This window comes from Eubalaena glacialis, chromosome X (genome assembly GCF_028564815.1).
Source record: "Eubalaena glacialis isolate mEubGla1 chromosome X, mEubGla1.1.hap2.+ XY, whole genome shotgun sequence".
In the NCBI taxonomy this organism is placed as follows: Eukaryota; Metazoa; Chordata; class Mammalia; order Artiodactyla; family Balaenidae; genus Eubalaena; species Eubalaena glacialis.
The window spans coordinates 1798951-1812996 of NC_083736.1; the positions used below are offsets into that span (position 1 = coordinate 1798951).

General features: G+C 47.6%; 1 protein-coding gene across 2 annotated transcripts in view; it reads left to right on the forward strand.

Annotated features, from left to right (window-relative positions):
• The window catches only part of LOC133081662 (CD99 antigen-like), a 33047-nt gene extending 23549 nt beyond the window's left edge, over window positions 1-9498 (forward strand). The window contains exons 8-10 of one of the 2 annotated variants that reach the window (XM_061177989.1): window positions 1313-1426; window positions 7647-7703; window positions 8023-8129. In XM_061177989.1, coding sequence (XP_061033972.1) covers window positions 1313-1426; window positions 7647-7703; window positions 8023-8114 — 263 coding nt within the window. In that variant the 3' untranslated portion in view covers window positions 8115-8129. Of the gene's footprint in view, window positions 1-1312; window positions 1427-7646; window positions 7704-8022; window positions 8130-8977 lie in introns of those variants that run through there. The other variant, XM_061177988.1, reaches the window with a different exon arrangement.
• The last annotated feature ends 4548 nt before the right edge of the window (window positions 9499-14046 follow it).

Sequence of the window (14046 nt, forward strand, 5' to 3'; positions counted from 1 at the left end):
AAACGTGATACAAAGACGTGAGGTGGGCAAATGCTGTTGGAAAAATGGCGCCGATAGACTTGCCTGACGTAGGGTGGCCGCAAACCTTCCATTTGTTAAAAAAAACACAAAAAACCCCACAGTATCCATGAAGCGCTCTCGCATGAGGTCTGCCTGGAGCTGGTACCGACAGGATCTGCATTTTAAGTTCAGTCGCCCTGCCAAAGTGCCCTAAGAAGGAACGCCATCCGTATTACCCAGGGTCCTCCAGAGAAACAGGACCACTGGGATGTATAGAGATGAGTAGGAAGACACTTATTATAAGGAGTTGGCCCACGTAGTTACGGAGGCTGAGAAGGGCCTCGATCTGCTGTCTGCACGCCAGACACTCAGGAAGGTGGCCAGTCAGTCCCAGTGCAAAACACTGAGAACCAGGACAGCAAATGGCATGGGTCCCAGTCTGAGTACAAAATCCCAAGAAGCAGAAGCACCAATGTCCAAGGGCGGGAGAAGATAGACGTGCCAGCTCAGGCAGGGAGCACATTGTCCCTTTTTGATCTAATCAGACCCTCAATGGATTGAACAGTGCCCGTCCATGTTGGTGAGGGCAGCTCGCTTTACCCAGGCTAACGGGTTCGAATGTTTTTTTTTCCTGGAGACGGCCACATGGACACATCCAGAAATAAAGTGTTCCCAGCTGCCTAGGCAGGCCCTGGCCAGTCCAGCTGACACATAAGATGAACCATCCATCACATCGTCCTTCTTTTTATTCATGGGGGAGGATGTCTTGTGCACCTGCCGTGTCAAGAAACAGCTGTAGATGTGGGATGGATGCAGGTAGCTTTAGAATTCTTGATGGTGGATGGAAACACCGTCACCGTAGAGTACATGAGAGTAACGAAGAGGTCGGTGACTTTGATTTTTCAGAAGGTACATGAAGAGCCGGGCATCTGGCTGCTTGAGGTCACACGGCCTCTGAATGGTCCCTGCTGGGCCCCCTTCCACTGTGGATTTGTCACCCACCTGAGAGCTTCCTCACTGAGCTGGGAGGACACCTGAGCTGGTCCTAGGGATGGGGAAGAGGTGGGGTTTGGCATCCCACTGGGAGCCAGTTCTTGGATTGGAAACAGCTCACGTAGTCAAATGAATTCCGACGTGGGTTTCCGGGAGAGGCTCCGGAGTGACGGTCCCTCCGTGGTTACCCTGGGGCCCCACCTCTCAGGCCTCAGCCCCATCCTCTTCCTCCGGGCAGGGCCGCCAGCCCCCCGCCCCGTGGTCCATCCGTGAGGGTTACGTGTTTGCCTGTCATGGTGCCATGTGCTTCCTCCCTCAGCCGACTCCCCGGGTGTGGTCCCTGGGATCGTCGGTGCCGTCGCAGTGGCCGTGGCCGGAGCCATCTCCAGCTTCATCGCCTACCAGAAGAAGAAGCTGTGCTTCAAAGAGAACGGTAAGGCGTTCACTGCCGCGTCCTTTCCGTGGGACCTTGCTACTTTGAAAACCGTGCTTTCTTTAAAAAAAAAAAAAACTAAAAAGCAGAACTCAGGTTGGCACGAAACACGTGGAAGGCGGCCGAGGGGGTCCTGAAGTCGCTAGAAAACTGGGATCTGACTTTGTGGCTTTGATCCCAGCGTCTCCTGCGTTTAGCCGTGTGAGCTTGTGCAAGTTACTAACCACTCCATTTTGGGGGGCGGGCGTTCCCATAACGAGGAGAGATGATAGTCTGCGCTTTAGAATTTTTGTGAAGGTCAATAAGGTCATGTGTGAAGGTCAATAAGGTCATGTGTGAAAGTCTTGACAGGTTGCCTGGCAGAGAGTGAGTGTTGAAGAAATGTGCGCTCTTACGATTCATTCATTGTTATTTACATGGACCTCCGAATGCCACCGTTACCAGCCCAGAGATCAGAATTCCATCATTGGGCATTTTGGGACTTTGTACTCAAATGCTAAGTTACTTAGGATTCGTCCTGACATCAGTGAGTTCTACTGTTTTGAGCACAGTTAATGTTTGTGCGTCTCTGGAAGGCTCTGTCTAGGTCTTGCTTTGAGAACCAGCGAGGGGTGGGTTGCAGTGTGGTGGCCCCATGGACCGTGGCAGCCCATCCTCCTCGGAGGAGGCTTGTGGTATCTGAACTTCCCTTCTGTGTATGACCTTAAGTCCTTATCCATACTTTGCCGTTGGCCATTGGTGTCATCTGCCTAAAGGACCCTTTCCTGAGGGTTCTTGGGAAATTCCCAGAAGACTTGATAGAGGCAAAGTTACCCTCTAGGGATGGAGTTTACCTTCATCTTCCATCATTCCAGATTTTTAGGTTCACAAACACTATTTATAGCCTGATATTGAAAGTCTGACACAGCGTTTGGATTCAGAGACCTAAAATAAGAGGCCATTTTTATATCCCTCTCCTTGCAGTGGAGGGTAAGGGTGCCTGAGTGCAACTTATTTCCCTCGTGGGAGTGGTCGCCTTCCATCTGGCCACGCTCAGGAAAGTGTGGTTGGCTGGCGGAATGGCGGGCATCCAGCAATGCCCAAATGGACAGATGACCAAGTTCCAGGAGATACTTATAAAAGATCTACAGTTAGAACCGAGTGGGGGGAAACAGAACAAAAGAAAACACCTTTTTCTTTTGCTTCTCCTAGAACGAGCAAAGACTTAAAAGACTAGGGATTCGATGGAAGTGAATTTCTGTTTCCTTTTCAATTACATCTTCCGCTTTCTCTGAAGATGCTCAAATTCGGAGCTCGACGCTCAGCCAGGAGAGGAAGGCACTCGCTAGGCAAGGATGCACAGGAAGTCCTGGCCCCAGAATTTTCTGAAAATCTTCAGGCGAACCCCAGTTGGACTCTGGAATTACAAAGCATTTCTGTTACCGTGTGAATGGGATATATGATTCTCTGGATGTTCGTATGTCAAGACACAGGGATTTGAGGAAGCACCCAAGAGTCTTAATAGACTTGACATCATCTAATATTTGGAAAAGGGATTCAGAAATTGGGAAAACCAAGTGTTCTGCATCCCACCCTACCCCACCCCTGGGTCTCGGCCTTGGGTTCAAGCACTCTTCCCCCATTGCAGGGGGAAGGGGTGGGCATGGAAACAGAAAGCTTCCCGGGTAGAAAGAGTTGCACGTACGATTTTCAAAACCGAAAGCAAACTTTCTGAAGAACTGGCTCAGGGCAGGCTAGGATTCAACTTATGCTTCCGGAGAGGCTGGCTGCAATCATTCCCCTAGAATATGTCCTTCAGTCTCTCTTCGTAGGCTGAATTAACATTAGGTGCGACTTTAAATTTTTGATTTGCTTTGTGGTTTTCACAGGTTCATGGTCTTGGGCTGATGTAGATGCACAAAGAAAAAGGAAAAAAAAAGGGGGGGGGCAAACCTTCATGAGGGAAGGAAGCGGGTAGTTCTGATTTCAGTAATTAGGCACTTTTGTCTCCAGCTGTAAAATGTCCAGCATTGACACAAAGAAAATTAGGTCCCTTTTCTCATAGAAGCACCGAGTCTAATGCAGACAGTGAGCGTCTTTCTGACTACGTGGGTAGATACTGCTGTTTATAGACCTGCCTTATAAAATGAATTTAGTGTTTGTTGTCAGTTATGTGTCTTTATGAACAGAGATGGCCAGGTATCGGGTGCATGACGATCCTAGACCTTTTCAGGTCCGTGCAGGACTATTTTATAGGTTTTATTTCTGGGGTGGTGATTTTAAGGTGTGCAGTGGTGAGCTTGGAGATTTGGTAAGGGGGATGTGGCTACACCCTGTACAGTGAGCTCCCAGCCTTGGAGGAAGCGTGCTTTGGGGTAAACCATTATTCTCCGAGCGTGGCAGTTCACAGAGTGACTTGCCAGGACCTCGTTGCTGTACTGAATTTTGTAGTGTCTGTTGAATTTGCGCCAAGCTTCCTCTCGAGCACTTACGGGGGAAGCAGATGTGTTTTCCCATCGTGGAGATACATCAATCTGGTACTGTCAGTCTTGATATGTACTTAGTTAAGAGCTTCTCCGTGAGAAGATAGGAGAAAACCTCCACGGCCAGCAAAGTTTGGTAGCTCTGTCCTTTATTCCTAAAGGTTTGACGTTGTGACTCTAGGAGTTTAATCTGGTTTTCTTCCAAGTGATGCAAGCTGGCCTCTTAAAGCCGTTTTGGGACGCAGGCTCCTGGTGGATGTGTGTCTTTGCGTTTTCGTGGGTTGGCTTCAAGTCACCAGTTTAAATGATGGATGATGCTGAGACTGACCGCTTGCACAGGGCACAGTGTTCGGTTGTTGTCACTGGATGTGGTCGATGGCTGATTCTCGTTGCTCACTGCCCATCCGCCCGCTGCTTCCCTTGTCCTTGATGGTGGCAGATTTTTGAGGCTTTGGTGAAATGAGCTACTGGCATGTCCTCTCCCTCCCTGCTTTCCTTCCTTCCTTCCTTCCCTCTCTCTTCCTCTCTTTCCCTTCCTTCCTTTCTTTCTTTCTTCCTCCCTCTCTCTCCCCCCTCCCTTCCTTCCTTCCTTCCCTCCTTCTTTCCTCCCCGCCCCCCTTCCCTCCCCCCACTTAATTCCGGTGTCCACTCTGTGAGGCTCTGCTCTGTCAGCCTGTCTCCTCAACTTCTGAGCCCAGAGGGCATCTTTCTAACAGCTTGCACTGCTGCCTGGGCTGTGGGCACGCACCTGAAGCAAACCTTTCGGACGTTTACTTCTCGGTGTTTGTTTTTCTTTCATTTTCCTTTTCTGACCTTCCGTTTCAGATGAGTCGAAGACCTAGGGACGAGCAGAAAACCCCAGGCGGGGCCTCAAGATCCTCCTTTCCGATCCGTGTTTATCTACAAAGACGCAGAGTCGAAAGCAGACCTTGTTGTCATTTGTCCTTTTCTTTATTAGTAAAACTGCCACAGTGATGTGTTTCTCCCAGACCAGATGCCATACCTTGAATCCTATATGTTTTCTCCCTTCACGGTGCACAGAAGCGTATGATATTATATTTTAAGGCCCAGGTAGCTTCAGAATAAAGAAGAGAAATGCAGACATTTCCTTTTAAAGTGAAATCCAACAGAAAGAAATGGTGCCGGCGGGGGCTTCCGTGAACTAGCCAGGTTTCTCACCATCCCCCGTCCTTGCCAGTGGATCCTGCAGGGGGTTAGCCGTCTTGTTTTCAGAGTCCTGGGGCAAAGCCGGCCCTGGGTCATAGGGTTTCATCTTTCACGCTCATGATGGGATTTTTAACCTTCTCATTCCATAGCCCTTGGATTTTTATGGTCCATTTCCATGAAGTATTTCCTAACTCTTTCTCGGATCAGTTTTTGCCAATTATGTGAATTTCCCAGTTTGCAGCGGGGGGAAAAAAAATCCACATATTTAGGAAAAACCTAAAAATCTCACGATCTTAAATTTCTAAGGTCAGTGGAGAAGTGAGTGTTGGGATCTTGACACCCTAGAATTCTTGCATCCTTGTATATCCCTGTAAGCATGGAAGTCATCGCTGCATTTTTTTTTTTTTTTTTCCTTTTTAACATCAGACCATCTCCTTCTTGTGCGTAAATATTAGTTTTCTTTTTCCGACCGTGTGCTGAGCGTCAGGGTCACGTCCATTCCCGGGGTGAAATGGCTGGTGGTGATCTGGTGGCCGAGTGGCAGGTTTTGGGGGTTAGTATCAGGAGGTGGGTTAAGAACCCTGCAATGGAGGCTCTCCGTGCCCCTCCCGTGGGCCTGGTCATCTTCCGCCGGTCACCTTGATGGCCTTGACAGTGGTCACCTTGCCGGCCGTCTGGGTCTTTGAAGAAAGCGTCTGCAGATTTCTTGGTTCTGATGAAATAAAGCCCATGTCCCGGTTAGCACAGGGGTGCATTTAAATCGAATCTCTGTGCCCCAAGAATTAAGTCCTCGGTGTGAACTCCAGATGAGACCCTGCCGGTCAGTGGTCTCTGGGGTCTGCCCTTGGCCCCAGTGCTTGCTGTGTTTACGTAAATAGCCCGCACACATAGAGACCCCTAAAGCTGCCATTGCTGTAATTGCCTTCATAGCTCAAGTGGCTCCTCGCTTAAAAGAAAAGCATGTGAGTTGCTTTGGTTTTGATTTTGAGATGTGCTGTGTTTGGCCTTCTAAGTGTTGAGGTTGCAGCGGGATGATGCACCTTGTGGAGCCCGGGTCTCCTCTTAGGGGTCCCTGGGGTTGGGTTGGGCGCTTGGCAACGGGGAATCCGGCCCTGCATCCCTGACCACACGGCTCCAGCTAAACGGGATCCCAGGGGGCCGATCCTTTTCCCCACCCACGAAGCACCCACCCTCCCTCAGGCTCTCCCCAAATGCTGGGCGTTGGTGACACCAAGTGTGCCAGCATCCCCTCCCCCTCCCCCCAAATGTCTCTTCAGATAATGGATTGAACGTGCCTTTTACTTGTTGGAAATAACGTTTGGCCCCAAATGGATTTGGGTCTGGCTGTACTTTATTATTTCCCAGGGGCATTTCTTTTTTTCTTTTCCTTGAACGTAGCCAGATATAGGGTTTCTGCGGACCCATTAGAATATTTTTACTGGGTTTTTTCTTCCTTTCTTTTTCTTTTGGTAGGGAGATTCTTTGTCATGTGAAAGTAAAGCACATTTAGGATTTCTCGTCATAATAGTTCACTCTAAAATGTGCGTGTGTTCAGAGCCTACCTCCTGCCTGGCCAGCAGAAGACGTGACATTGGCAGTGACCGCCCTGCAGTGTTTTCACAGATCTCTTCAAACTCTCTCCTCTTTGGGTGTTTCTCTTTCTTTTTTTTGTCATCTTAGAATTTTGGTCTCTAACTGGGGTCTCCTTTCGTGGTTGGGGGAAAGGGTGATGGCTCACGGAATCCATTTCATACAGACGGGGGATGTGTGTTTCTGGGACCGGGATTAAAAGGGGTGTTGGGTGTTCACGCGTGATGCTAACCCCAGATGCTGCTGTTTTGCGAAAATCAAAGCTTCGGGAAAATAGGAGAACGGTTGTCATGGGTCCCGTGAGCTACTTCAGTCCTTTTCATGTCATACATGCTTCCGTGTCCCTTCCCGAGCATGCAGTAAAGAAATAAACATGTTTTGACTGGGAATCTCTCCTGCGTTTTTGTTTGTTTCTGACTGAAGTATAGTTGGTTTACAATGTTGTGTTAATTTCTGCTGTACAGCTGTGATTCAGTTATACAGATATATGTTCGTTTTCGTATTCTTTTCCATGATGGCTTATCCCAGGATATTGAATCGAGTGCCCTGTGCTCTACAGTAGGGCCTTGTTGTCTATCCATCCTATGTATAATAGTTTACATCTGCTAATCCCAAACTCCCACTCCATCCCTCCCTCAACCCTGTCGTCCCGTCCCGTCCCGTCCCGTCCCCCGCCCCGCTCGCTCGTGCATTTTGAATTCTGTCGCCTCACGCTGTATGCTGGGAGATCGTTTCTGGGGGCCGGTGGGGCGCGGCATGGTCCTCTTTGCGTTGACGTGTGTTCGAAAACTTTTGGAGTAGAAATTGGGAAATAAAATGATAGACTGAAAAAGCACGGGAGCGAACAAACCAGACCCCACGAGGTGCCCTTCATGCCCTGATGACCAGGGCGGTCCTCTGCTTGGGGGCAGGAGGTGGGAGGCCAGTTCAGCTTGAGAGTGACCATCAGGGTGCGTTGTCTTTGTGTTCACTCTCCTGGGGCGTTTTGTTCTTGCTTGCAGCCGACCAGGGCGAGGTCAACATGGAGAACCATCAGGGCGCCAACGCCGAGCCACCCGGTAAGAAGCGACCCGAGTGGCCCCCTCCCGGCCCCCCCGCGGGTCTGTTTTACCTCCTCTCACTGCTGCCCTGCTCAGATTCTTGGATGGGATCTCGAAGTTTTCAAGGGGGTTCTCTGGGGAGATGCTACATAGACTTGCCGGGGCTTGAGGCTTCTGATGAGACCTAAGTCTGCTTCAAGTTCTCTTTAAATGTCGGCTACGAGAATTTTCCAAGTGTCGCCCCATTGCCGCATGGCCAGAGTCAGCAGCTGGCCGGCGTGCATCTTCTGAGATGCACCCTTTGCAGCATTTTCACGTGCTGCGGTCACTTTTACAGGATCCTCCCAACCCGGTGGAGAATTGGACCAAGAGGAGGTGGTACAAATTACGGAAACTTCTCAGGGCCAGAGATGGACGTTCAGTGATTAGGACCACTTCTGAAAATGGCAGGAAAACACAAATTATGTGTCTCTACACCTGTGTGTGTTTCTTTCTTTTATTTGTGTATATATGTGGAGACCCACTCCTTTGCCCAAGAAAGGCAACATGTATTGCATAGGACGCCTGTGGAATTGACATAAGTTTTTGTTTTGTTTTTTTTTTTAAGTTTTTGGCCACGCCCCGTGGCATGTGAGATCTTAGTTCCCCAACCAGGGGTTGAACCCACACCTCCTGCATTGTAAGGCAGAGTCTTAACCACTGGACCGCCGGGGAAGTCCCGAGATAAGTTTTTAGTGAAAAGTTAACATAGTTTTAATTCTAAAAATACGGACTTTTAGAAAGTGTCTAGCTCATTGCTCTTTCAAATAAGGGAAAGATGTATAAAATGAGCTATCCTTTTTAAGCATGAGAAAATGCGAAAGAGACCTCCAAAACAGAAATGAACTGATCCGAAAATCTTAGCCCTGCACCATTGTAAATGAACCAACGCCATGGACCCTCATTTACAAAATTATTTATTCTGAAATTTGTAGTTTACAGACATTTCTTACCATCTCAGAGAAGTCGCTAGTAGAGACTGCCTCTTCTTAGTTTCTTTCTACTTTTCCCGAAGTGTCCATTTTCTAATAGCGACCGTTGCATCGTAGTATGAAATTTATTGAATTTTTTTTCCTAACCCATTAGATTTAGTTTTTCCTTTCTGTCAGCAGTGAGTTTTGAGCACACTTCTATCTTCTGTAGAAATAGAGTCACCCGCTTCTGGAATTTTCCACCTGCAGGTATTCGCGTGCTTGTCGGGGTCCGCTGGGGATGCCTTTTAAAATCTGTTCTTGTGTCTTGGTCCTCTGCAGTTCAACAGACCCTTCTGGAGAAATAGAAGGTCGGCAGCCAAGTGATTCATAGCAGGATCCCAAGCTCGCCTGCTGAGCCTCTGCAAAGATCGCCTGCAGGGACAGAGCGGTCCCGCCGGGAGCAAGCCCCGGCTTGTCTGTGCCTTTGCTCAACTTGGGATTCCTAGTTTTAATCTTGAGGTGCGTCACCACCGTGCTGGGTGGATGAGATTGACTTGTGATGAGTTTTGCCTCCAGAGGGGAATTACACTCACCTTCTCCACGGCCCTGAGGCGTTTCCCCTGTGCTGTGAAAGGCTGACCGACCAAGTCCCCATCATTCAGCCCCACTGAAGTTCCCCAAACAGAAACTCCGGGCTGTTTACAAATTGCCTGTAAATTGAATGCGTCTGAACCTCCGCTATCGTTGACCCTTTTATAGAGTGAGGTAAGCCTTCAGCTAGTTTCCTCAAAAGTTCTTCCGTTTATTAGGATTTTTTTTTTTCCCCCACACCAACCTAATAAAAAGAAATTAGAAACCAAGTACTTCTTACTTAATGTTTTGCCATGGGGTGACTTTTAAAAAAGGTTGTGAAGCTAGTGGGATGGATCCCCTGTTCCCTTTTCTGCGGCTCTAAGACAGACGATCACCCGAAGTGCTTGCTCTTTATAACATCTTGCAATGAACGGAATGCCTCCTCTTCTCCTGGTAACAAACGATGACTTTTCCACCTTTAGAAGCATTCCCCCCATTTAGGCCAGCATACACACTGCACAGCTTCCAGAATGCTTGCTTTTATACAGAAGGGCTTTGTTTGCTTGGATTTTTGTGTTCATCTCGGGAAGTGCAGAAGCCCTGATGTTGCAGATGGGCTGGACCTCACCCATAGACTACCCTCCACGGAAATATTAAGTTTCCAGTGGCACAGGCTTGCCTCGCGTAAAGCTCTTAGGATGGTAATCCAGAGCAGTGGCGGTTTCCTGGGAAGATTTAATCTTGTCACGGATGATGGTGTAAAGAACTGTTGTGTGTTTCACATCAGCCTCTCCAGGTTCAAGGGTATGACGTTAACACACCTGCATGGGCTGCCTTCACAAATCCCCTGACTTGGGAAAGGGCAGCTATGAAGTATCAGTCATGAATTCTGGGTCTTTCTCACTTCTGAAGCTCAGAAACTCTGCCAGTAGTTTGAGGGGTAGGCATCTGAGCCAACCCCCTGCTGTTGAGGACGCCCGTATCCTTTCTGTGACCTCTCCTCACCGCATTATCTAAAAGCCTTTGGAGTTTCTTTTTCAAGGTATTGCTGGAGACCGTCATCTGGCTATTTAACTTGTTCTGTCTTTGACACTATGATAACTTTTGAGTATATGAAATGGTTTAAAAAAAAAAAGATTGGCTATTTATCATATCCATTCATTGCTTCATTCAACAAATACCTATGACCTGGTGTGCACAGTGGTGAGCATGAAATTCTGGATTCTACAGGATGGAACACAAATAAATGTCATCCATCAATGGATGGGGTCAGCCAGTTGTCAAGAGCTGAGGGCCGGATTAGTCAATAGGCTTGGGTTCCCTCGCTAACTGGCTCAGAACACCTGGTTACCAAGGTAGCAGAGAGTGTCCATATTCTCCCCAGTGAGTCATCAGGGGTTGCCTTTGAGGTCAGATTGTGCACACTGACTTGCTTCAAAAGAAAAAAATGCATAAAATCTTTTTGTAACTCTGAATAACGTTGGCATTTTATAAGCATTGCAATCATACTATAAGCATAAATGCCTCATTAAAGAAGAGAAGAGTGAAAGGATGGGTATTTTTTTAAGGATATGAAATTATGACTCATTCGGAAATAAGTATACATTTAAGAAATATGTCAACTGGGCTTTTCTTATGGACGGTGGATGTACCTTGTTGTAGACTCAGTTTAATTTCACGTTGACATTAAAATAAACATGATTTTATCAAAGGTCTGTCTTTTGAAAATTTGAATTTAAATTATGTGGCTTGGATCATTAAATACTTGGCATGACGATTGCTTTTTAAAGTCATTTTGGAACTCCCATATGAAGAAATCACAATCCAACAGATTTTGAAGTCAACATAAAGATTTTATTTACGGGCCAAAGGGAGACAATACCAGTGGAGGATTTGTTATAAGTCTGGGTCATAATGGATTTGATCAACCCACTTAAGCTGTGGCCAAGTTTTTGCTATCAAGATGCTGCAATGAATATCTCTGTAAGCACATTTTTGTGGCTCTGTGCAAATGTGTGTGTTGCATTAGTGCCTGAAGTTGGCTTTGTGAGAAAAAAAAGCATGTGTATATTTAATTTTTATGGACACTGCCCAGTCATCCCCCATAGAGGTTGTGCAAATTCATGATACCCCCCATCGATGTCAGATCTGTTTCCTCAATGCCATGCAAACTTTCTGATCGGTGCCAATCTATAAGTTGAAAAATGATATCAAATCAACTGCTTTTACATTGCATTTCTCTTAACACAAGTGAGGTTGAGAATCTGTGTGGGGGACCCATTTGCATTCTATTTCTGGGGGAAATGAAGGTGCCTTTTGCCTATGTTTATATGTGTTATCGGTCCTATCCTTATTGATTTGTAGGAACTCTTTACATATTAAAGATATGACTGTGAAGTAAGTAGCAAATGCTCTTTTTCACTTTATCCTTCACCTTTTAACTCTGAAGTGATATTTTCCCCCATTCATTTTTATTATTTTTGTGCAGTGAAGTTAGTTAATAGTTTCTGGGCTTGCTGTCATACTTCTAACACTTTTGTGGGGTTCTTTTACATTAAAATATTTGCTCCCCTAGGAATGCATTTCTGTAAAGGGAATGAGGAAGAGATTCCTTGGTATTTAGTTTTTTAAAAACCGCCATGAGATAATCCCATTATTCCCAAACCATTTATTGAATAATCCATGTTTTCCCACTGATTTGAAATGCAGTTTACGTCATCCACTAAATTCCTGGACCTCCCAGGGGAGGAAGTGTTTCTTTATTTTTTTCTGTCCTATCGGATCCTTTACAGAAAAAGGTTGGTAACACCTGCTTGAATACATAAAATACCTGTACTTCAAACTGCGTCTTGCAGGGGTCAGGCGTGGTGGAGCAGGTAGTGGCTATTTTGCACCCGTTTTGCATCCACAAGGATTTCCAGCAACTGCTGTCCCAGGTCAGTGCTTGCCTCTCCCACACCCATGCCTGAGAACGCATCCCTGCGTCCGTCATTCTGCTTAAGAGATGCCCAGGTACAGCCAGACGCACACTCGTCCGCACGTGATTGGACCTCAGCTCTGGCCTCAAGCAGGTCCCACGGGGCCACAGGCCACCTGCTGTCGGGTCTCCTGCTCTTTTTATGTCACCCCAGGCCCGTGTCCATCCTCACGAACCACCTTCCTGGAAACACCCCAAGCCCCAGGTGTAACAGGTTAACCTGAGGCGTCCCCACCAGCCACTCCTCACCCTCCCTGCCCCTGGGGGCTCCCAAGCGCTGCCCCCTCTCCACCAGCGGGCCTCCTAAGAAAGGCATTGGGGTTCTGCCCACTCAGAAAGCCCCGCATCTCCCAGCACACACAGCGCCATCCCCTGCCCCAGGGCACCCTTCCTGTGACCGTCCCCTCTGTGACCCAGCACTCCTTGTCAGCCTGGGGGAGGTAGGAGCAGAGGCATTTTTTTGTTCTGCTTGCTTTTTCTCCTTCCACCCAACTTTTATGGGGCCGATGAGGCCCTGGACACGCCTTGATCAATGTGGGTCTTCCCCAGCCTCACGCAGGGCAGGACGGTGGAGGTCTTCCTGCCACGTTGTCTGCTGCCAAGGGCCAACCTCGAAGCAAGAACAGTCCTGTTTGTCTCAACGTCTGATGGTTTCACCATGTGCAACCACGGCTTCTGTCTGGTTCCAAGATATTTTTATGAACCCCAGAGGACACCCATCAGGCGACTCCCTGGACGAGTGTCCTGGGGCTGCTGTGACAAAGCACCACAGATGGTGGGGGGAGCGTGGCTTAAACGACAGAAATGTGTTCTCTTGCAGTTCTGGAGAACAGAAGTCCAAGATCAAGGTGTGGGCAGGCTGGTTCCTTTCTGGAGGGTCCACGGGAGAATCTGTTCCAGCCTCTCTCTCAGCTTCTTGTGCTGGCTGCCCATCTTTGATGTTCCTTGGCTTATAGATTCATCACTGCAATCTCTACTTTTATCGTCACACGGCTGTCTCCCTGTGTGCTGTGTCCAGTTTTCCCCCTTAGTATAAGGGGGTGAGTCGTTTTGGATTACATCCCACCTGACTCTACTGCAACCTTGTCTGAACTAATCCCATCTACACTGACCTCATTTCCAACACAAGTCACCGTCTGAGATATTGCAAGTTAGGACTCCAAACTATGATTTTGTTGGGGGGGGGGACACAGTTCAACACATAACCTCCCCCTGCTCCCCCCAACCCCTGGCAACGACCAATATGCTTTCTGTCTCTATGGGCTTGCTGGTTCTGGACATTTCATATAAAAGGGATCACACACGACGTGCTCTTTTCTGCCTGGCTTTTCTCACTGAGCGTAGTTTTTGAAGTTCATGCATTTTGTGTCCTGTGTCCGAGCTTCATTCATGTTTACGGACGGGGAAATTGGAAGGAAGCCCCTTTCCAACCACATCATCTGCTCTCCTTGACGGCTGTACGTACAGTTTAGGATTTTACATGCAGTTTTCCTTAGAGTGTTTTCCTACATACAGACACACACGCACCTGTGTGCATCAAAATGATCCATCTAAGTGACTGAGCTTCACAAAGAGGTAAAAGGGAAAAAAAACCAAAACACCAGATGATCAAGAAAAATATATGCACATTTTTAGATGCTCCCCAAATGCAGAAAATGTCAAGATTCATTTCTCCTTTTAGGTCTGTTTGGCATCAAACCAGCCTGTGTGGGTATTTAAAAACTGCTTTCCCAACCTGGATAAATTTTTTTTCTTTCTCATGCACTTATTCCGTGTATCAGAGAGATTCAAAGCCTTCTGCAAATGTTAACCTTTTATTCTTCCCCACTGCTTAGAGGTGGGTAGCTTGTAAGGGTTA